At 38.0% G+C, this 24189-nt stretch overlaps 4 protein-coding genes across 4 annotated transcripts; 1 reads left to right on the top strand and 3 right to left on the bottom strand.

Annotated features, from left to right (window-relative positions):
- Positions 1-553: 553 nt before the first annotated feature.
- On the bottom strand, positions 554-1635 carry LOC137719418 (acidic endochitinase SE2). Its single transcript, XM_068458459.2, has one exon. It carries the CDS (start codon positions 1551-1553, stop codon positions 657-659), a length of 897 nt encoding a protein of 298 aa, XP_068314560.2. The 5' UTR covers positions 1554-1635; the 3' UTR covers positions 554-656.
- Positions 1636-3376: 1741 nt separating this feature from the next.
- LOC137721070 (LIM domain protein) lies at positions 3377-7370 on the bottom strand. Its single transcript, XM_068460192.2, has 3 exons — positions 5038-7370; positions 4750-4938; positions 3377-4225 (listed from the first exon to the last, which is right to left on the bottom strand). Exons 1-3 carry the CDS (start codon positions 7290-7292, stop codon positions 3637-3639), a joined length of 3033 nt encoding a protein of 1010 aa, XP_068316293.2. The 5' UTR covers positions 7293-7370; the 3' UTR covers positions 3377-3636.
- Positions 7371-9146: 1776 nt separating this feature from the next.
- LOC137720774 (tRNA dimethylallyltransferase) lies at positions 9147-11079 on the top strand. Its single transcript, XM_068459889.2, has 2 exons — positions 9147-9687; positions 10593-11079. Exons 1-2 carry the CDS (start codon positions 9299-9301, stop codon positions 10696-10698), a joined length of 495 nt encoding a protein of 164 aa, XP_068315990.2. The 5' UTR covers positions 9147-9298; the 3' UTR covers positions 10699-11079.
- A 185-nt stretch (positions 11080-11264) lies between these two features.
- On the bottom strand, positions 11265-18478 carry ABCC10 (multidrug resistance-associated protein 14). Its single transcript, XM_068459888.2, has 13 exons — positions 17996-18478; positions 17489-17665; positions 15267-17331; positions 14819-15139; positions 14655-14741; positions 13966-14550; positions 13709-13873; positions 13208-13502; positions 12851-13065; positions 12465-12770; positions 12284-12347; positions 11956-12195; positions 11265-11812 (listed from the first exon to the last, which is right to left on the bottom strand). The coding sequence occupies exons 3-13, from the start codon at positions 17316-17318 to the stop codon at positions 11700-11702; spliced, it is 4443 nt and encodes a 1480-aa protein (XP_068315989.2). The 5' UTR covers positions 17319-17331; positions 17489-17665; positions 17996-18478; the 3' UTR covers positions 11265-11699.
- Positions 18479-24189: the final 5711 nt, after the last annotated feature.

The raw sequence follows: 24189 nt of genomic DNA, 5'->3' as shown, positions 1-24189 counted from the left end.
ATTAAAACCACAATATTATTCCTTAATAATAATTGAAAATTATCTCAACCACTTTATCATCCAACGGTCTAGAACTTTACTCATCTAACGGCCTTGATTGTGTGGGCCGATAGCGTAAATTTAGGTCCAAACAGTGATACTTTCATTCCATATTTGAGAAAACCTTTGGATAAGTATAAAGCTAGCCTTTACAATATGAGCTAGTTAGCCTTTATACACACAGTGTCTACCCATCATGTAAAATCATTGACAATGATACCCGACAATTTATTTGGTGAGAGGACCCTCATTCATTTATTTGGACCTATAACTTCATTTCATAATAACTACATCACATCACCCTTTATGTACCATAGTTTATTCAATTTCAAAAATTAGTACATGCAATAACATGTTTTATCATAAAATATACGAAGATTTTTTAGTGTATTAGAAATACAGGATGGTACACAACATGTCATTATATAAGTAAAGAAAAATTTTATTTTTTTAAATGTGCCTCCACTTATATAATGTATTGTACTACCCAAATTCTGAATAAGTAAAAGATCTCTTCCAAAAATACATATGCATGTTATTCAAAAGGTAAGGAATGATGCGTCATCATCCCCAACACACTTTATTATTAGTATCATCTATTGAGGCAGAGAAGTTAATTAGATGCTGTCCTTAATGGATGCACTATAACCGCTGTTAATGTCATACCACCTGCTCCAAATCATAACTCCTCCATACTTCGCCGAATTCTTAATTGTTGGAAGGACTTGTGACTTGAGAGCATCAGCAGGAATAAATCCGCTGCCCGCGGCATCAGTAGACGCCGGTAACCCCATGAACACCTGGGTGGCCGGAACCGAGGCCCATTGGTTCCAACTGTTCAAAAGAGCGTTGGCATTACCGTCAGCATACTGGCATGGGGGGTTGTTGTAGAACTGAACCCAAACGTAGTCAAATAAACCGGTTTGGATAGCGCCGTCTAGGTGAGCATCCGGGATCGGACATTGTGGAGCTGCGGCTAAATAGACCGTTTTTGCCTGTCCGTTGTGTCCGTTGAGTGACCTGGCGAGCTCATCATAGAACTGCCCACCACCCGCCTCAATGTCGAAATCAACGCCGTCCAAAACCGCGTCCCCAAGCGGGCGCGAAGCTGACTGACCACCTAAGAAGTTGTTCCAGATGTAATCAGCAACTTGCCTTGCATCATCAGCTGAAGTGAGAGAGTAACTTCCGGAGGCCCCTCCAATCGAGAGGAGGACTTTTATGTTTTTTGATTGGCAGGTTTTGATGTCGGCACTCAGCCCCGTGCAAGTACCACTAGCGGGGTCGCAGTGGCCGGCGAGGTTTAGGACAGGGGTTTGGTTGTTTCCGAAAGTAGTGAGGAAAGCTATGTTAACAAACTGGTAGTTGCCTGAGTTGCAAGCATCTGCTAAGGTTCCTTCGTTACCGTTTTGGCCCCAATAGATCGCAATTCCGGCGGCTTGGGAGGACTTGCATGAAGAAATGAGGATCAAGAGGGACAGAGTTAGGGCTAGGGTTTGTGTTTTGGATGCCATTTTTGTATGTGTTTTTTTGGGTTGTTGCTCAAAGTGCTTGGGTGAGACGTGTACTTATAGGTGCAGGAGACTTATTGGTTAAGGTTTAGGGGAAGAAAAGTATGACAGACGTGTTTAGCAGGTAAGAAATGGGTGCCAGCCTTCTTCTTGGGACCTCGTCAGTCAAGTTAGATAAGGCCTGTTTAGTCCAAGTTTCACATAAAACGTCGATTAAGTTAGGTCGGGTTGGAAATGCTTTCTTCAAAAACCGCTTACACACGTAAGCGCTTCTTATATTTTTCATAAGAATGCAAGTGTTTTTGGAAAAAACACTTGAGGTGTTTCGCGTGTGTTTTTTTTTTCAAAAAGCATTTTAAATGTTTTTTCAACCTAAAAATCCATTAAAGCTCCTTTACTTGTTTTAAAAGCACTTTCAAAATAATATTTAAAGAAAAATTACTTCTAGAGAGAATTATAACATGCTAATTGAGAGATCCCGAAATTAGAAACTAGATAGTTATGAAGCGTGACCTTAACTGCTTAATTAGGTGAAAAAAGCCATCAAATTTGACAAAAAGTCTGATGAAAGGTCATAGCTGTATGCATAGTCCGTAGATGAGATAATCATGAAACAATATGTGGGGAATCAACACAGACTTGTCATCGTCAAAAACATTTAGTGTGTTGGAAACACAACCTGATATACAAAGTGTTTTAACATCAATTGAACGTTTTGGAAGTTTGTGGATAGAAACCACATGGAATATGCTTGTAACCAAAATTCCCGGCTGCTATATACATCTTGGATTTTAGCTGAGGTGGCCATTGGCCAAGGACTTCGATCTAATCACGATGCTTTAATTTCGCAGTCCGAAAAAATTTTCAGATAAAATTTAGAACACGTTTAGGGAGTGCTTTCAAATTACTAAAGCGATTTTAGAAAAAAAAAAATGTTTATACAACTAATCTTTAATAAAAATGCAAGTTAATCGTCCAAAAACACTTAAACTAGTGCTTCTTTGATGAAACACTTCAGGTGCTTTTAGAGCTCAAAATTATTTTCTCAAGTGGTTTCAGTTATTTAAAAACACTTTCTCAACGAGTTAATGACTCGTGTATGGGGCAACATTTAGCAAGTAACGGCTCTCATGAATTGGATTGTGGTGATGTGAAAGTGGGTTTGGGTAAGTTTAGTTTAGACCAGTCACCAATGTTTAAAATATTCACGGCATTGTCGATATTTTCGTCGAAATATCTTTAAAATTAAGGGTCCATAAGGAAAAGAAGGGTGAAATGCAAACTTCATCCTATATCAGCGAGATATAAGAAAACAACGAATATCAACAATATTTACCAATTAACTACAAAATTTTGCTGAAACCTATTGCAAATTTCAAACTTTAGAATTTTTTTAATAAATTTTTTCTTTAATTTCGACTAGATCTGAATGAGTTAATACTTGATATACTTACCCCATTGTAAATTTCCATCGAAGATAGCCGATATTTATATATTCATTGATATTTCCATAAATTTGCATATTTATATTTCCAACTATATCAATATTTTAAACACTTAGGTCCACATGTTTAATATCCAGTGCATACAAATAGAATGTCAAATCTTTCGGAAAAACTTCAGTAGGAATGCCACTTAAGGGCAACTAGCATATTAAAGAGACCAATGCAAAGTTGGATGAGACTAAAATACATAAAATTTTGTGTTTTGGTGAGATGTGGTCTACAAATGATATAGCATGTGCCCTACGAAAAACGAGATCGGATTACCTAGTTGAAGTTTCTCTAGTATGAAAAATTCAAGAGGGATGTGACGGTTCCGGAAAATAAAAAATCACACATTTTTATTAATAATTTTTTTGTTCGAATTCGGAAATGTTTAGAACTGAACAAATGGAATAGTAGCTCAGTGATACCAACAATTTCATGTTGCAAATCACAAAAAAAAAAAAAAAAAAAAAAAAGGAACTGTTTTACACAAAATTAATGACAATTAGAGTTAAACAACAGAAGCTTGCACTTTAAATTGTTTTTTTCTGCTGCTTTTGGTATGTATATGCTTTTCCCTGTCTCGATGTAGTTCCAATTCACTGGTCATCATCCGGGAACAATGCTTTCGTAACAGAGGCGCACGGCTGTCTACTGTATTCTCGGTAATCTTCATCGTCATCCCAGCTGCATTGCGAGCATGAACGTTTGATTCCTGTCATTGGGGTTTCACATACTCTGTCATCACATGAACCTCTATGATCCTTCCTTTTAAACAGCTTTCGAAGCGGATTTGACTTTGGTTTCAATGGTTTCAGCTGTTTTGGGGCCCAAACTCTCTGCAAATCGGGCATCCCTCTTGTGGATGAAGCAAATCTCCGAGCCCTCTCTCTCCTCTCTTGAGCTTCAAGAAGCTTGCGAGCATGGTCATCCTCTTGTTTGATCTCTTCAGCGCTTGGTCTTCCAATATCAGTTTTCAGCGGACGAAGAGACTCACCTTCTGCTGATAATGAGTCCCAGATTCTACAACTTTCATCCACTTCGTCTCTCTTTGGTTTTTCTTTACAGGAACGATTGCTATCCTCACTGTTGAGTAAACTATTAGGGAGTTCTTCCTCATCAGCAAACAGCAACAAATCCATTTTCGTATAGATTTTGTGAACCACATCTTCAAGTGTCTCACAGTACCTGAAAATTTCCATATTCAAAGATCAATCTGTCTGCTTAATTTTCCATCTCAAACAAAAATTCATCGCCTGCACATGTACTTCAGGAAAACTAATTGCAGGAATGAATTATTTAAACTCCGTTTCAAGGATCATACTGTAGACTAATATGCTATAGCAGAAGTTGAATAAACATATTCCTCACTCGTTCAGAAAAACATGGGTACGATGTGCGCATAACTGGCCTATATCCTGTAAATCTACACTAATAAGGAAACACACTCAACTCATTTAAGATTATAAAGATAATCATTTTCCTTATTTAGCATTATTGCAAGGGTAAGTAGGAGAGCATTTGTTAGATGGGTAGTAATATCCCACGGGAAAGTGGAACACAGTGGAACCGGAAATGTGTATTTGATGAGACATGAACGAGAGACTGAATGAGTGTGGAGAAAGCCATAACGCCTCAGTAAAACATCCATTATAGAAAGTAAAGAATAATATGAAAGGCAGGGGGTTTCAACTCTGGTACAGATTTATTACCTGCTTTTTATGATCTTTTCAACATAATCATCTACACTCCAGTCACCAAAGAAGCCCTCCAGATGACATCGAATTTTCTCCAAAAACGAGCAAATCTGTTTTACAAACTTCTGTTTCATAGATTCTGCAATACTTGCGCCAACCTCTGATTGTAGTACCTCCATCCGGAAAAATATCTGCAATTCATATCTAGTACTAGGTGAAGGAAAACTGTGAATGTAATTGGAGACAGTTAAGATATAAATGCATAATACAGAAGACAGTTAAGATATAAATGAAAAAGGATACTCTCGAACTATTTTTCCAGAAGCAAGTCCTTCGGATTCTGAATCAGATGCTTTAACAGACGGGCCGGAGCTTTTCTGCTTTGCAGTGATATCCTTGGGATCTCTGAGTAGAAGTTTTAACACCTCAGCAGCAACCACATCATCAGTAGCACCAGACTTTACAAGGGACGATTGACTCTCTGAAAGCGCTTCTGTTTCCTGCTTTTTATTTAACCAATACACGGATGAATTCACAAGCCGATATGCCAAAGCCCCCAAGTCTACTGCTTCATATTCAAGTCCCTGTTGTATCTTGCTGGATATACTACTGAAAAAAGCTTCCGACGTTTCTGATCTAAATTCCAAAGCAGCTTCATCTTGTATACCAGAAGCCACAGTCAAAGAATTTTCTCTAATGGAAGGAGATGAAGAAATTGGCTGCTCACTTTCTTGGTGTAAGCTATCCAACCTATTGTCCATCTCTTTTTTATTGAGCTGGTCTATCTGGGATTCTTTCTTCACTATTAGGCCACAATCTCTAGACTTTTTAATCTGTTTCATCCAGCATTTCAGAAATCGCATTTTTTTTGAGTTATAGCATTCCCTGGCAAAGTAAACCTCTTCCAAACCTATCTCTGAGTGTTCAAATGCTGCCTTGCAGAAGGCACTCCATGTGAGATCTTGTAGCAACGGTGAATTTCTTTTGTTGTTCCGCTTCCTTCCCTCCTTGCCAGCAGAATGCTTATTAGATGGCCCAGTTTGGTCCAAATCAGCATTCGGATCGCAAATCTTATTCTTCATCTTTGGACTTAATTGGTCTGCTTTTGCTCCGCCAATATCATGCACTTTTGTCTGAGGGTGAAATCCTTCATCCACAATAAACAGCAGAGCCGAGGAAACTGTGAAGGGTTTGAGAATTCCTGTAGACGATACACCACTGTCACTTGAAAGGGACACTAATGCTCCGTGACCATTCCTATATAAGAAACTCAAGAGAATCTGCCAAATGGGAGCTGATTTTCTCTTCGCATTCTCTCCCAAGTCCACTGCTAGCATTTCTAGAACCTTATCTGCATAATAATTACCAGAACTTTCTTTTCCATCTTCACCAGGTTTTTCCGAAACATCACAGACAAGGAGAGGATCAGATAAGGGGCCCTTGAAATTCGAAAACTCATTGTACTTTTGCAAAGCCTTAACCTGGAACTTTGTCACGCCTTTGCCGAAATTCCCCCAGAACAATTCTTTCAGTTTACCACCTTTTGTTTGTGAATTTAGGATTTCCAGGGAAAAGAAAGCATCATCAGCTGCATTTCTAGGCAACATCTTCAAATCAACCAATTGAAGATCACAAAACTTGCATTCCAAAGGCTTCCCACTTACATCTAAGATCTCGAGACTCAACTGCGCATTGACTTTCTTATGACTATCATCACAACCGAAAAACTTGGATGAAATCCCAATCTCGGGATAAATCAAACCAAAAGGAACAAGAGCAGAACCAAGAATAATCGAACCAGTCGAGCAAAATCCCCATCCCAAACTCCTAACCCCACTCTCGAAAAACCCAAATCTCGTCTTATCCTCATCGTTCCCAACCTTACCCTCACCACATTCTAATTCATACCTGACATCAACCCAGCTACATTGAATATCTCTACTCAGAAATGCATCGTTCACATTCTCAAAGAAACCCCGAAATCTCTCAGAAAACGCATTCACATTTTCCAAAGACTCGTCACCCACACCCACATTCAGGAATTCCGTCAAACAGTTTGCAGACACGCAGACGGGCGAAAACAGAATTACCAAATTAGACCTGACGGCAACTGAATCACTATTCGAGAACATACCTGTCATTGGATCGCAGATCACGGAGTCCCAGGCGTAGTCGTGCCCGAGCTGGCGCAAGGAGGCGGCGAAGCACGAAGCCCGGGGCGGCGATGCCGAGTCGCGGCGAAATGCGGGGAGGAAATTGAGGGTTTGGGAGAGGGAATTGAAAGTGGGGCCGGGGAGGTGGAAAGAGAGGGAGAGAGAAGTGGGGAGCTTGGAGGAGGAGACCAGCGGAGAGAGGGAGGAGAAGAAGGGTCTGAAGGCGAAGAGAGAGGCGGAGAGAGGAGGGAAAGAGAGGATGGTTTTGACGGCGGCGAGGAGGGCTTTGAGAAATGGAGCTGGGTTTTGGAGGTGGAGGAGTGGGTTGAGGTCTAGGAGGAGGACGATGCGCTGCGTTTTGCCGTAGTCAGCGATTGGGTCGCCGGAGCTCCTATCAGATGCCATCGCATTTGCAGTAGGAGAAAGAGACGGACTTTGGCTGCAGAGAAGAACGGAGATGCAAATGTGGAATTAAGGAACAGTAAACCCAATGCGCAGTCGTTTTAGGAGAAAAACGACGATGCGGTTGATGCTTGAGCGGGAAACCAAATTTTGGCGGTAAAGGAAATGTTTTAATCTGATCAAGGACCTGTTTGGACTGCTTCTAAATTGGTTAAAAGAGCTTTTGACATCAGTTGAAAAAGTAAAAATATTTGAAGTACTTCTTCACATGAAAAAAACACATGGTTTTTAACGAAAATTTCAACATGATTTGAATGAAAGTGTTTTCCAAAAGTATTATGAATAGATATGCTGTTCAATATGCTTATAAGAAAAGTGCTTTTTGCAAACGATGTCGAGCTCGTTTGTAATTATTTTTAAAATAACTGAAAGTGTATTTTGTAAAAATGTTTTTAGAACTAATATTTAGTAAAAATGCAAGTGAACCCTAAAAGATCACTTCAAGAATAGAACAACCAAAGGGGCAAAAACAGAACAACCTAATTAAACCTCACAGAAATTGAATCACAATTCGAGAACATACCCGTCACCAAATCGCAAATCTCTGGTTTAGAACCAATATTTTATCTAAAAACGGTTTCAGTCATTTTAAAAATATTTTCAAATGAACTCGTTGCTTTTAGGAGAAACACAATGGTGCAAATTGTAACATCCCACATCACCCAGGGGAATGATCCTTAAATGTATATTCTCATCTCTACTTAGCACGAGGCCTTTGGGAGCTCACTGGCTTTGGGTTCCGTAGGAACTCCGAAGTTAAGCGAGAAGGAGGTTTGAGCAATCCCATGATGGGTGACCCACTGGGAAGTTGCTCGTGAGTTCCCAAAAACAAAACCGTGAGGGAATGGTAAGCCCAAAGCGGACAATATCGTGCTACAGTGGTGGAGCGGGCCCGGGAAGTGGTCCGCCCCGGGCCGGGATGTGACAATTGGTATCAGAGCCTAACCCTGGTCGTGGTGTGCCGACGAGGACGTCAGGTCCCTAAGGGGGGTGGATTGTAACATCCCACATCACCCAGGGGAATGATCCTTAAATGTATATTCCCATCTCTACTTAGCACGAGGCCTTTTGGGAGCTCACTGGCTTTGAGTTCCGTAGGAACTCCGAAGTTAAGCGAGAAGGAGGCTTGAGCAATCCCATGATGGGTGACCCACTGGAAAGTTGCTCGTGAGTTCCCAAAAGCAAAACCGTGAGGGAATGGTAAGCCCAAAACGGACAATATCGTGCTACGGTGGTGGAGCGGGCCCTGGAAGTGGTCCCCCCCAGGCGGGGATGTGACACAAATGATCCTTAGGTGAGAAGAAAAACTAGACAGAACGTTAGATAGCACATTATGTACCAATTTTTCTTCAACAGGCTGGGACTACTAAGAAGTTTGGAAACTAAATAGTAAAGATTAATGACTCTTTTGGATGTGCTTTTAAAATAACTGAAAGTGTTTTTGGTGAAAATGTTTTTGAAACCTATTCTTAATAAAAATGCAAGTAAATTCTAAAAAAACACTTAAGGTGCTTTTGGAACCCAAAAAAAATTTATCTAAAAGCGCTTTCAGCCATTTTAAAAGTACATACAAACGAGACATTACTCTAAAGAATCAAACCGTGATGATTGCTTATACAGTCGAACTACTTGAATAGACTGGACTACCGAACTCAATACATATACGGATCATTAAAAGGTTAAAAGAGGCCCATAAGAGCCTAAGCCCTAGCCCACATGGCTGATTTGGGCCAATCGACCCATCTCAATTATTTTTATTTTTTTAGTTGAAAGAAAAAAAAAAGGTAAAACATTTTATCGCCGTGCTCTATCCTCTCCCGAACTCCAAACATGGAGAAGATAATGAGCTCTGTTCCAAACTTTCTCTCTCTTCAAACCCGAAAGCTGCAAACTTTCTCTCTCTAAAATCCAACCCCTCAAAAGTTGCAAAATTACAACAGAGTCCCAACATGTCCGCCATTTCTCTCACCAAGTTCATCGTCTTCTCTTCCATCGCCTCCTCAACTTTCCCAAAATATCCAACTCCTTGCCCTGCACTTTCAGCCAAATGCCCACCGTATCCCCTCACTCACTCTTCCAGAAAGATTTCGGTCTCGGTATTTTCAAAGCCTTCCGAGGCAGAGGAAGACGAGGAGCTCCCGTCGGCGCCGGAGGACGAGTGGCTGAAGAAGCTGCCGGACAAGAAGAAGCCGCTGTACGCCCACAGCCTCCCCTGCATCGAGGCCTGGCTGAGGAACTTGGGGTTTTACCAGAGCAAAGAGGACCGGGCGGTTTGGCTGGTGGAGAAGCCCGAGTGGCACGCCCAGCTCTCGCTCGACATCACCGATTTGTATGTGAGGTTGGTTTTCTGTTTTCTCTTCTGGGTTTCTGCCATTTCTGCTGTACGCACACACACACGTATATCGGTATATGTATATGTTGGCTGAATTTTTGGCTGATGGATTGATTTGGTGGCTTAGTTAGGGGTGTAGAGTTAATTTATAGAGAAAAGATGATGAATTTAATTAGATTGTGTGTTAGGTTTTAGAATTTACATTTTGTTTTGTTGCGATATGAGTTGGGTTGCTGTGCGATTGAATTGGATACTGGATTTTATAGAGGAAGGAGTAGACAAATGTAGTGAAAGTAGAGTGGACAATTTGTGGATGGTATACTCCGATAAAGGCGGATTTTCGCTAGGGCCTCTATGAGTCTTTCATGCCTTTGGTCCATTTATAGCTTCCAGTTTCGGTGAGTGAGTGGTTTACTGTGTTAACTTGATCCAGTTGGCCGGTTGAATTGGAGGTAATGATGGTGGATGCGACTGGGATTCCCGGCAATGGTGTGGATTCACGGGAAAATGGGAAAGGAGTCAACGTTGTGGTAGAATAGGAACGACATAAGAGTTTGTTTAAAGGTTTCTGTAGGATTGGCCCGATTGGGTATGCGGCTAAGTCCCCTTATCACATTCTAAGTTTCACGAATGAGATTGTGCGCTTGATGACATGAGCTAGTTATAGACGATAGGAAATGGCGGTGATGGTTGAAAGCAGGAAGCTTGAGGTTGTGGGGAAAGATGGAGGTGAAAACGGACTGATGACTTGAAAGCGTTTGTATTAACCTGCATCACCTCTAGTTTTTCCTTTTCACATGGCTGTCTCTCCCCTTCTTTCTTGGTGATCATCACGTGAAATTGTTTCTTTTTTCTGAACCTTTTTGTTATGTCAAATGTTACCGCTGATAAATTTTGAATTGGTGATGTAGGTATCTAAGGACTGGACCGGGAAACCTTGAAAAGGATATGGAGAGGAGATTTAGTTATGCACTGAGCAGAGAGGACATCGAGAATGCGGTGCTTGGAGGGCCTTGAGGACAACCAAACGATTGTTCCTGCAGGCACGTAGTATGCTCTTCTGAATTTATCGACCTCCCAGAAGGCACCTATTACTTCACTGGTTGACAGACTTGAGTGAATAGGTTACTCTCGATTCTTAAGAAAGTATCAGCCTATCCACACTAGGACTTTTGAGACGAATAATAGGCTGTGTTATTTATAACTTAAATTAGTCCTCATAAGAGCCTTTGTGATCAAAATAGTTATTTTTAGGTTACAGCTAGTACTTTAGGGAGGTGCTGAATGGTGCAAATGCTTTAGACAATTTCAGATTGAATGTATACTTCTTTTCATGATAAAATCGAATGTATACTTCGCTACGATTAATCTTCAATTTTATTTTCCTTTGAACACAAATGTAGATGATGTTAATAGTACGTAACTAGCCTGATCGGCATTTCTGTAATCAGCGCTCAGTCGTGTGATGCAGAATCGGAAAATTCTTTTTTTTTCGAAGTTATACAGAATGAAAGAAACACAATGTGCGATTTTCGTAAATTTAGAAGAAGAGCCGATTGCACTGCAACAAAATGCTGTAACAATTTTCGAATTGGATCTATATACTTCTCTTTTATTGATTTTAAAATATATTGTCCTTCTCTTGCGTTTGACAACAACTTGCCGCGCAAGAAATGTCCATTTCCAGTTTCTGCATCATGATATATACAATACAGTTCATCAATCACGATCAGCGTTTTAGATTACATTCATCGCCATGTTTTAGATTACATTCATCGCCGTGGCTGGGAACGGATACCTACAACCTTATGCAACCTGATGTGCTACTATTGATCTCAACTAAGTAGTCGATTATTCTTCATTGCCTTCGAGAAAATAAGGTAGAGAGATTATACACACGCTTCTTCGGGCTAGCAACGTTCTATAGTTTACACCAGTCCTCCTTTTCACTATGTTTCATCTCTTTGCTACCCAGCCGTGGCAAAATGGCGAGATGAAACAATGAAACACCGCTACTTTCAGTGCGATTCTGCAGACTGGAGATGAGACCAGTATTCCTTGACAAGCTGCCCAAATAGCGAGCCTTCTCTTCTCATCAAGTTCATTGGCTCGTCATACTCCACAATTTGTCCTGAAATAGATAAACGTGTTTCATCAATGTTACTCTCCTTTTCGAACAATTATGAACGAATAAAAACTGGTATATGTTGTATACTTGGATGAGATCACGAGAAGCATTTTGAAAGAGAGAGAGAGAGAGAGAGTGAAACTCACCGTCACTGATGGCAAGAACCATTGAACAATCCATCACAGTCGGTATCCTGTGAGCTACCGTGATCACAGTGCAGTCTGCAAATTCAGTTCGGATAGTTTTCTGAAGAATCGTATCAGTGGCATTATCAATTGATGCGGTTGCTTCATCAAGCACCAGTACCCGACTTCTTCTCAAAAGGGCACGCCCCAAACAGAACAATTGCCTTTGTCCCATGCTCCAGTTTGATCCATCTTCCACAACTGAGTAACAGGGCACCAGTTAATACCGCTAATCACAATTTCACAAAACAAAACGCTCTCCACCATACTGATACACCGAAAATCTTACCTAAGGAGTCTAAGCCGCTTTCCTTCTCCTGAACAGGCTCTCGAAGCTGACACTTCCCAAGAACCTTCAGTACGTACAAATAAGTCAGTCAGTTGCTTAGTTCAAAATTTCAACCATACTGAATTAAACAGTCAAAAAGGAATACTACAGCAAACAAGCATTATATAACTCGACAGTATACCTCCCATATTTCGTCATCTGAATGTTGAGACAAGGGATCCAAGTTGTATCTCACAGTTCCGTTGAAAAGGGTAGGATCTTGAGGTATTATTCCAAAACGCGACCTTAGATCATGCAATCCGATTGTAGAGATGTCAATGCCATCAACTATAATCTTCCCTCCCGCTGGCTCTACTAAACGAAATAGAGCACCTATGAGAGTAGACTTTCCACTGCCTGTACGACCAACAATACCAATCTTGTGTCCTCCTTCAAAAATGCAACTGATCCCACGAAGAACGAGTGGTGTATCGGGCCTATATCTGATCTGTTATGATATGAAAATTCTCAGTAACTTCTTCGAGGTAAACCTTGACTAGTTCTAGCACTAAATCAACCAATATTTACCTGCAAATTTTGTATCTCCACTTTACCTACAGCGGGCCAATTGGTTGGAGGACGGTTTCCTTCTACTACTTCAGGGGCTTCACTCGGTATATTCGTGTACTGATTTAGTCTTTCAACAGAAATAATGTAATTTGCGATGCTGCACTGGTTCTGAATTGAAAACATCAAGGAAACGTTCAATGAAAGACCATAAGAAAGTGCCATTCCGATGAATCCTGTAGTGACACGGTAATTGCTATAAGTCTTGATAGTTTGAAGTCATACTACATATATAAGAGCTGTCAAAATTACTCAGAAGATTGCAACACTGAGAATGTCAGGATTCTTTTCCCTTTTATCAAAGTTCGGAAAACTTACCAGCGCTGAAAGTTCCAGGAGGAAGCAAAGTCATACAGAGTGCTGCAGAAGAAAGAACGGTTGCGCTTATAAATTCTAGCCGTAGGATCAACCATTCATTCGCTGCAAAACTGTGGAAATAAGGACTAGCATTTGTGTCAATGAGATCAAAGTTCTTCTCCAAGAACCGCTCTTCTTCATGGAAAGCTCTTATTGTAATCGCTCCTGACACCGACTCTGCTACATGGTTCGCTACAAGGGACTTAGTTGTGCCATTGATTCGCATCAACTCTTTTCCAGTCGAAAAGTAGTATTTCTGAAAACAAGAAATGGCATATCCACAGATGTTATTTTGGAAGAAGTAAATTACTTTGCTATTTCAGTTTCAAGTTCCGATTTTTCCTCAATTTCTAATAGAGAGAAACATCATAACACATAACACTTTGATAGAATCATGCAGCCAGTTGAACGAATACAGATTCTTCCTAGTATAAGGAATAAAAGAACTTGGTACGGCATTACCTGTAGGGAAATTGCCACATAGATCATCGGTATGGAGACAAACAGGACTTGCCAGGTAACAACAGCCAGTACTCCTAGATTGGAATAAGCGTTCATAGTAGCCCCACACGCAAAGATTAGGTTGAACGGAATATCAAGATCTACAATGCTCAGATCAGATGAAACCTACCAAAAAAAAAAAAAAAGCAACGCAAAAAGATGTTAGTTCCTTGAATGCCTACTAATCTATAAGCACACTTTCTGTTTGAAATGCATACCCGACTAAGTATCCTTCCCAGAGGTGTTGAGTCATAAAAAGACATGGGTGCACGGAAAAGGGAACTCAGTAGCTGTGAGAACAAAGACTGAGATGCCTCAAGACCCAAAATAACTGTTAAAATAGATCTGAACAGTAGAACAAATGTTGCGCAAAATCCAATCAACAAGTAAACCACAATCAATCGCAATGTGCTAACATTGGGATTGTCAACGTTAGCAGCCATCCAAGAGTTCTGCCCTATCTGACTCATAACGAAAATTAAGTGTAAAAGAACCGCCACTGAGAAGTACAAGAATCCATTCTTCTGCTTCAAATACAGTATGAACGGCTTCACACCTAGTTCTCCTGTTTCTCTCTCTTCTCGTTTAATCAATTGGTCACCTCTTTCTGGTTTGAGTTGCTTTTCTACGTATGTCTTTTTAATCTCTCTGGACGATATTCCAGTTTGGGCCGCAGTGGCATCTGCAAGCCTTTCACAACCTGCAGTTTCTTTGTGTGCATTCACAAGATCCTGAAATTCTTGGCTTGAGGCCAATAGATGGTGATAAGGAGCTGCTTGTAGGATTTCCCCATCTAACATCAACTGAAAAAAAAGTTAATTAGAAGTTATTCTTGGAAAAACCGCTTCTGCTATGAAAATAGCGATGAATAAAAATCCGAATAGCCTAGAGTTAAAAGTAGACTAACCAAAACAGAATCAAATGCAGGCAAGAAATCAACTTGATGGGTCACAAGTAAAACCGTCTTCCCTGAAAGTGCTTCCATAACATATTCCTGCCAATGTACAAGTTAGCACTAAAAGCCAGACGATAATCAACAAGGCACTGCCAGTGTTAGGATAGAGTACTTACATTGAATAAGTTTGTAGCAGTATGTGCATCAACAGCACTGAATGGATCATCCAAGAGATATATATCAGCATTCTGATAGAGAGCACGGGCAAGTTGGATTCGCTGCTTCTGACCACCGCTCAGATTGACCCCTCTCTCCCCTATTTCAGTAAGGTCGCCATAGGGAAGCAGCTCAAGGTCCTTTACGAGTGAACACCTCTCCAGTGTTTCTCGGTATCTTTCAGTATCCATAAGAGAACCAAACAAAATATTTTCTTGGATCGTCCCTGTCTGAATCCATGCTGTTTGAGAAACATATGCAGTCTTCCCAAAAACTTGAATCTGAAAGTCAAGAAGAGAAATTAAAGATGATACTTACATAAGGTGAAAAGTGATATCTGTTGAGAGTCTCTGCACAATATTGAATCATAATTGTTAGCTATCCAGGGAAAGTAAAGCGGCAACTTACATTTCCTCGAACATTTGGAATTTCCCCAAGAATTGCAGCTAAAAGGCTTGATTTGCCTGAGCCGACTTCTCCACATATAGCAACCTTTTCACCAGGACTAACCTCTAAGTTTATATTTCTCAGAGTGGGCTTCGAAATATTCTCCACCCATGAAAAATCAGCCGACTTAATGACAATGGAGTGGGATACATTCTCCATGTTCCTCTTCTGGACATTTGAAGTCTGCAGTTCTGGTGCCTCAAGGAATTTCACAACACGTTCAAATGCAACCTTCGCTTGAATGACAACCCCAATAACCTCAGGAATCAATCTAATGGGATCCTGAACAAGGCGTAAAGTTGCTACGAATGTAAAAACATTGTTTGCATGCAACGGAACCTTGAGAAAATAACATGCCCCAAAGGTTGCAGCGGACACCAAAACAGGGGACGACCAAAAGAGATAGGTATTATATGCTTTTCTATACTGCACTGCAGATAACCATTTGTGCTCCTCCTTCCTTAACCTCTCTATCGCTTTCTTGAAATGAGTTTCCCATGCATATAACTTCAACACCTTCATGTTCACAAGAGCCTCGGAACTAGCCTTCAGTCTTTCGTCTTGTGCCACCATAAGCTTAGACTGAAACTTATGTTGTAACTTGGCAAGTGGAGCATTGCAAATCACTGTCAAAACTATCACCACCAGCGCTGCAATTGTAGCCAGGCCAACTGCACGGAAAAGAATCACCAATGCAAGACAGAGCTGGAGGCTAGTCGTCCAAGTTTGGTGGAACCAATATGGGAACTCTCCGATCCTATAAGCATCCACTGTAACATAATTCATTATCTCCCCACCTGAGTGTGTCAACTTAGCAGCATTCGATAATCTCAATTGCTTCTTGTAAATGGCCGATGTGAGTAAAGACTTGATTTTCACACCAATAAGCCTGGATCGTAAGTACCACTGCCGTTGTGAAATGGATTCCGTGATCTTTGAAAGGAAAAGTGCTGCGGCTAACGCATAACCTTCGTATTTGAAGCTTCCTTTTCCCTCGGCAACCAATATGAAGGAGTTAAGAACCAGTGGACAAGCAGAGACGGTGAGTACCTTTAGCAAAGCAAAGAAGCCAGACAGTAAAATGTCTTTCCAGTGGCACATGACTATTGTTCTTAGTACTGAAGGTTGAGAAGAAGGTTCGATTTGTTTCTGTTTGTTCAACTGCTCCAAGTACTGCAAATAGCAACTTTCTGCTCGATCTTCCTCACGCAATTTGGGTATATCTTCTTCCTCTAGAGTTTTCTCCCTACCCTTTTTCATCAGTGAGTTCAGCCACCAGATTGTGGCTTTACTGAAAAATCCAGCTTTGCTAAAAGGCGTAACATGATCACTTTTACAGATGCCCCCGTTGGACTCACCATTCAGAGGCGTATAAAGGCCAGTTGCGGTGATGCTCTCGTCACCATCTCCATATTTACTCTCCTTATACACACATAACAACAACAATGTTGCTCCTGGGAAAGACAATATATCTAATACAGTCTTTACTGACAATTCTTTTCTGAAAATGGCAGCAAAGAGCGATGCAGCGCAGACAACTCCGGAAAACAAGAATGCAAGGATAGACAACAATCTTGACGGCTTCCTTGGAAGCTTTCTTCCGCGGATGCTTACAGTTAAACCAACTACCAACCATGTGAACCCTTGAAACAACGAAAGTAGCCACCAATTCAAAGGCAAAGCAGTACCAGTAATCCTCAGGCTCTCTTCCAGAATCCAGACACCCAACCCCAAGTACACGATTCCAAGGCAGCCATTGACAACAGCAGAGGCTATCTGCAAACCTGAAAAGCCTTGATATCGGGCTGGAATGTGAAGTGATTTCGACGAGGACTTTTGAAACATGATGAACAAGAGCATTGCTAGAAGCAAAATGTCAAACCCAATTATCGACACATGATTGATGCATGAAGAAGGATGAAACACAGACTGAAGAGTTAAAGTGAATGCCCTTCCAGCTTCATCCGAAAGACCGGATTCCCCACAAAACGCATTCCACAAATCCTCCATCATGCTTTAATTAACTCTGCAGTTACACAATGCAAGAACATACAACAAGAAACAATCAGATAACCCCAGAAACACAAATTAACAAAATCTTGGGGGAAATATTGAAAAAAAAAAAAATGCAAACTTGAAGATTCTTAACATCAACTTAGTCCAAAGAATTAAAGGGCATATACCTTTTTGTTTTGCTTTGATACAAGCGATACTGGAAAAATGGGTTCAAACTCAGGATCTTGGGTTTCGGGTGCAAGAGTAAGCTCTTAACCACTCGAATGGCCCGAGAACAGGATGTCCTCCTCCTCCTCCTCTTAGGCCATTACTCCACAGAAAGCAAAACACCAAAGCAATGGGTCCTATAAATAAAAACCCAATTTGTCACTCAGCTGTCCAAGTTAGAAAGAATGTCCGGAAATTCAATCAAACAGTGTGCATATTGGAAACTACGAAGGTGAGATGTGCAACTTGTTGAGGTTAAATTCGACATGCGACGACACGTTAAAATAATACGACAACAATCATGTATTTGCCTTGTGTTTAACAGCGACGTAAAGTTAAAATATTTGGTGGAAGAAAAACAGATGAAGCAAAGCAATTCAAGACCAATCAAACAACTTTACATATAATAATATAATAAAAATTGCATTGAAAAATAATAATTAAAAATTAAGGGGTTTTGGACTAACCAGGAAACCCAAGAAACCCGAAATCTTCAATGTCCTTTTTGCAAAACCCAGAATTTAATTTCTTGAATTTGTTTATTTTTTAGTTCTTCTAATTTTCTTGAAAGAAAAAGATGGAGTCTTTGCACTCGGCTGGTGATGGGCTCCGAGTTTATGGTGCATTAGAGACTGACAAAGCGTGGGTTTAGAGAGAGAAAGAGAGGAGAGAGAATGGCTGAGCCTTTAGTCCCTTTTTTTCCTCGAAGAAACGAAAGAAATGGTTGCAAAATTTGCAACTGCGAGCCAAGAAGTTGTGGATTTATGAGAGAGAGACAGGGAGGGAGAGATTTGTTGTAGGTCGGAGTCCGCATGTCGTCATTGCTCACGTCTCTGCGTCTTGGAAACATGTGGGCTTGTTCGTCCGTCGGTTCCTTTTCTCTGTGTGATCCCAGCCGTACTGGGATTCTGTGGCTAAGCAGGCGCAACTGCCCAGATTTTAATATGCATGTATATTCAAATAAGAACAAAACTTACGTATTATTAAATAGAAAACACCGAATTTTTTTGTATTTGTCAAACACCAATCAAATTGAAAATCGTTTATACTCTTTTGGAAAATACTTTTAAATGATTGAAAGTGTTTTTAGAAGAAATCATTTTGGCAAGTACCAGTTATGTATTTTTTGTAGGAAGTAATTCAAGTATTTTTTTAAGATTAAATTGTATTTTTACCAAGGATTTGTTTTAAAACATTTTCTACAAACAGCTTCAGTTATTTAAAAACACTTCACGAACAAAAAATTGGTCATCTACAAGTATAAAACAGAAAGACGGTTTTAGGGACTATAAAAGTAGGGGTGTGCTATCCACACATCGTTTTTTACTTCTTACACATCTTTTGTTAATTTTTATCATTTGATCTTCTTTAATTCATCTGATCCGACGATCAAAATTTTTAAAAATGTGTGGATATCACTTCCCTAAAAGTATCACTATGAGTATGACATGCTTATTTATTTTGCGTGGTATAAGAAAAGAAATCCCCGGGGTGAAGAAATGAGAGTTCAATAAATTATCTTCTCCGGTCCTAGTTGATATAATTTTCCTTTTATGTGAATTATTATAGATTTTAATGTGAAACACGTATTAATATTTATTTATTATGAGCAAGTAAACACATGGAAAATTACATATTGAAATAAATTTAATATTCAAGTTTGAGTAGCAAGTGAAGAATTATTAGAATAATTTTAGCATTCATTATGTGTGACTCGTGTCATTAATTCTAATGCATATTTAAACGATTAAACGATTTTTAGATATCAGTTGTCGACTTAGAGATGATACGGTCAAGTCAATAAAGATAATCAAAATCACAAAGATAAGGTATTGAAAATGATTTAAGATAATATTTTTAAAATTGAGAATTTTAACGAAAAATCATATTTTTATACTAAAATGTTAATTCTGGTAATATTCACTTTATTCTTTATTTTGTGTTTATTGTCAAAATTTAAAGTTTTGAAGCCATTTCACTAGTTTTATTTTTAAAATTTGGAAATCAAATTGGATGCAATTTCGAGGTTAGATCGATGTACTTATTTGCCAATTACAGAAATGACAAATATACTTATAGATCTATCTAACCGGTGAAGCGACTTGTTTTTATTCCAAAGACAATTAAATAATTTGGGTGGTGCTACGTATACTTAATTTATGTACTAAATAATATGACATGTTTTGAATTATATAAATTTAAGAAATTGTTATTGGTACTCTAAAATTTTTATTCTACACTCCAAACTTTCTATATTTAAAAAAAAAAAATACACTTGTGAGGGGTGTAGAATGATAATTTTTGAGTGCCAATAACACTTTTCTAAATTTATTATAATTATTAATCAGATTTCAACTTAAAATAAATTAAAATTTGACTGGTATCACATCATTTGTTAAAAAATACGGTGCAAAAATTAGTGTCGAATATTACTCAAATAATATAGATGTGAAAAAATAAATGGAAGTAAATATCAATTGTGGTTTTTTTTAATACAAGACTTAAAAATACACAAATACACGTATTGAACTGTTATGAAAACAGGAATCTATTGTGGTTTTTTTCAAATGGCTCCGCAACTCGAATTAATTACTTTGGAATGTGGTTTCTGCAAACATATATATACACTAATAGTTCAAAAAATAAATTAGTATTGAATTCATTATTTGCTAGATTCAAATCGGCAACCTTTAACTAATAAGTTAAATATATATATATATATATATATATATATATATATATATATATATATATAAATTGGCTGTAGTACTAAGTGACGAGTTGTATATCTTGAAACTTGCAGTAGTAGTTTTAGGTTTTAATAAAACCTATTTCTTCATAGATACCGTCATACGTAACGATTGAACTCAGGTTTTAATAAAACCTATTTCTTCATAGATACCGTCATACGTAACGATTGAACTCATGTTACCAAAATAATCAAATTGAGTTTGAGATAGTAATTGTATTTAATATAGGTCGGCTTCTCTGCCAGCATGCCATGCATATGCAAAGCTTAGGATTCTAGGTATGTGGGGCGAATGATGATTTTTGTCGAAGGAATGCAGATAAATCATGCCCGTCATTTTCCAAACTACCAAAAATGGGCCATATTCCTCAAAGCAAATCGACGAGGATCGAATATATATAATAGTGATAGCCACGTGGTACAATGGAAATTTAATAAATTCCAAGTCAGATTTGTTCTATAATCTTGAGTTCGAGGCAGGAAGCTGGCAACAACATGGATAATTCCTTGGTTGAAAACACATGTGTCATTTAACTATGGTTATGGATGAGCTGAAATGCCTTCAGCTTTTTCAGGCCTTACTGGAGATTAGTCCTATCATTTGAGGTTTAAGATACCTCGGCCTTCGGCAAAATATATGTGAATGGATAACAGTGAAATATATACATACTTATATATCACGATATTATGCTTATATCATATAGAATTGGAGAAGAAAGTTGATGTTTCATTATAAAACTAATTATGCAATATAAGAAATAAGCTAACTCCATAATTTCTTGCATAATAGAATACCGATGTTGACTTTTATCTTCACATTCTCACGACTGCTTCAATTCAATTAAGACTCATTTAACATAGCTAAGAGTTACAAATTCAAAATTATAGAAGACCAACTGGGTCAATTTAGTCAAAAGCAACATGATACACGTTATGCATTATATGATCAATAAAGAAATAATTAAGAAGCGTGTGTCGTTTCATAAACAGTATTCTCTATCAAGGAATAATTAAAGGCGGTTCTAATGTTATTCATGAACAAATTCATAGAACTGATACTTCAAACACTGCTACTGATGAGCGATCCATGAAACCATTATTTGATTCAAGTTGAAGAGTATCCGGAGCATATATATCTATATATATATATATATATATATATATATAGTAAAAGTAAAACAGTTCACAGGATCGAGTTGCATGTATATATATAATTAGCAATCGTCATTTATACATGCGTGTATATGTATGTATATATCTATTATGCCTATATACATATGATATATTGTCCTTTGAGGGATCAGTGTATTTCAAGCTAACAGCCATGAAGTTGACCTGTAGTAAGCTACCAAATTAATGCTGTGGCCTGAAACTGAGAAAAGATACGGGAAAAAAGATAATACTAGGCCACCACACTACCGGCTGATCCAGAAACACGTTCACGAATATCATCAATATAATGAAAGCAATAATATATACAGAAGATGCGGTCAGTAAAGTAAGAAACATTGAAACACCAAACCATTTAATATAAAGGCCGTATTCAGTGATGATTATACTGTTACAATAGCGACTCCGTAGGCTTTTGCTTTCGGCTTCATCATCATGTTCAGTCACTTCTTTCCAGCATCAGTGCCAAATAGGCGATATGCGGACAATTCATGCGTCTTAGGGAGGCAGATTGTCTTCCCTCCAAGGTGTCATTCACATCCACTTCTACTTATGCGATCAGAGTTAAATCACGTCAATATTTTATATTTCTATTACTTTTTATCTTATTATCTTTATAAAAAATAAATATAAAATGTTCACGTGGTTTAACCGTGATCGCATAAAATAGAAAGAGATGAAAAGGGCCCCAAACAGGAGGGTTGACAATTTGCCTCTGCGTCTTAGACCTCTGGTTGAAGTAGGTCTCCTAATTTTTCATACTCTTATATTAAGGACAGATGCACGTTAGGATCAAGGTGGTCTCAGGACTATTTGGATTGTTAGAAAATATATATGTGAAGGTCTTCTAAAAACTATCTTAATGTTTAGTACCGGGCTTTTTTATGTCAACCAAGTATTTGATGTAATACTTGCTAGGCATATCTCAAAATGTATCGATATCTATCCACATATGCCCAATATAGTGTAACTACTGATAATAATCTCACTAAATGTTGGAAGACATCTCAATAAATAAACTGATTTGCGCTATTTGCACTCTGTTTCTATTTGGAAAACTTAAATCTTTAACAATAGTCTTCCAAGGTTCAAATCCTGAATTCACTTTATTTTGCAAATATCTTAACTTTTTTATCTTTTATTGTATTTTCGACCAAAGAAAGAGAAAAAGGACAACGTCTGCTTTATTATTTAAGGACAAATTTAGTTTTCTAAACATTATTCTATATTCTAACGTGCATGCATGCATGAAAAGAAGAATGAGGATCATCTTCAGATTTTCTTTGTGAAGATTCTAAAATTTTTTAAATTATTTTCGTTCATCGTACATTATGTGATCAGAAATCATTTTAAATTAAATATAAATAATTCATAATAAAAATTGATCGCATAATATAACAAACACGATTTAAAAATCTTTAGAATTATCGGATCCTCCCGGTTAAAAGACAATGGTTCATCAGTCGTGTGTGCAGGCCAGGTATCCAATGGTTCATCAGTCTTTTCAGTCTGTCTTTGTGACAGTGAGAATCTCAAGTGATGTTATCATCCACAGAAATCACATATTTATTTAGCTAAACAATCTATTTTTTTAGGAAAATTAATAAAAATATTTTTTAATTTTAACGATAAAGATAAAATAAAAAGTAAAATAAATAGTATCAGGATTTACTTTTTGGTATAAAAATATGATTTTTAGTTAAAGTAAATAGTACTGTGAACTTTTCGTTAAAACTCTTTTTTTTTTTCTTTTTTTTTCCTCGACTGAGAGGGATTTTTTAATATGTTATGAATACGGTTTAATCACAATATATTAAGTATAATAATATAATTAATTTAAAAATTAAAAAAAAATTCTAACTAATTGTGTTTAACTCCACAACTAAAAAAAATTTCGAGTAAATATTTGTCAAATCCCAAAATTGGGACAACTTTTGTAATTTCATTTAATTAATATTCTTTTGTTTTTGTCCCTATCCATGCTCAAGGTACTTGAAAAGTCTCGCTCTTCTCGACCGTGCAGATCATGCTCTTTTTTATTTATTACAATAAACAATGAATTCGTCATACATAGCATTATTGCTAGATGCTGATAACGTGGGGAATTGGTATTTTCATTGTTTGAAAGCGATACATAACAAATGTTCCACTAGTCAACCCATCACCACCAAATCTTCCAATATAAACCTACGTTGACCTTATGCAACTATTTTTTTTTCAAGTATATTTGGTTTTTGGTTTTGGACATTGGTTCATCTGATCGACAATCAAGTAACGATTAGCAAGTTTAACAAGTGAATGACGTTTTCGATGGTAAATTCTCATGATAAGGTTATTGTGTAATTTAGCTCAATTCCTCCCACTTCTTAATAAAAATATATCATTGTACTAAAATTTATTGTTTGTAGTGGCGTAGCCAGAATTTCTAATAAGGGGAGTCCACCTAACTTTAATGTATTGGATCTCAAATTAATAATAATTATTAAGAATTTACAAGTTTAATAATTACAACCTAATTGTGTTGTCGTTCCAAAATCGTATGATAATAAACTAATGTTAAATATGTTTTATCAAAAAAAAGAGATTGAAAAGATAAATACACAATAACAGTATCAAATGTTGATTTAAATTTACTGAAAAAATCAAACAATTTCAAGACTCACATGTTAATAAATTAAAAAACTTGAGGCAAGAATGAAGTGACATGCACATTTAAGTCAAAGTGTCTTAAACCTCCTATGT

The sequence above is a fragment of the Pyrus communis genome, chromosome 1 (assembly GCF_041283825.1).
Source record: "Pyrus communis isolate YQ-2024b chromosome 1, ASM4128382v1, whole genome shotgun sequence".
Classification (NCBI taxonomy): Eukaryota; Viridiplantae; Streptophyta; class Magnoliopsida; order Rosales; family Rosaceae; genus Pyrus; species Pyrus communis.
Note: the sequence above shows the minus strand (reverse complement) of the source record. Positions and strands in the feature narration are given on the sequence as shown.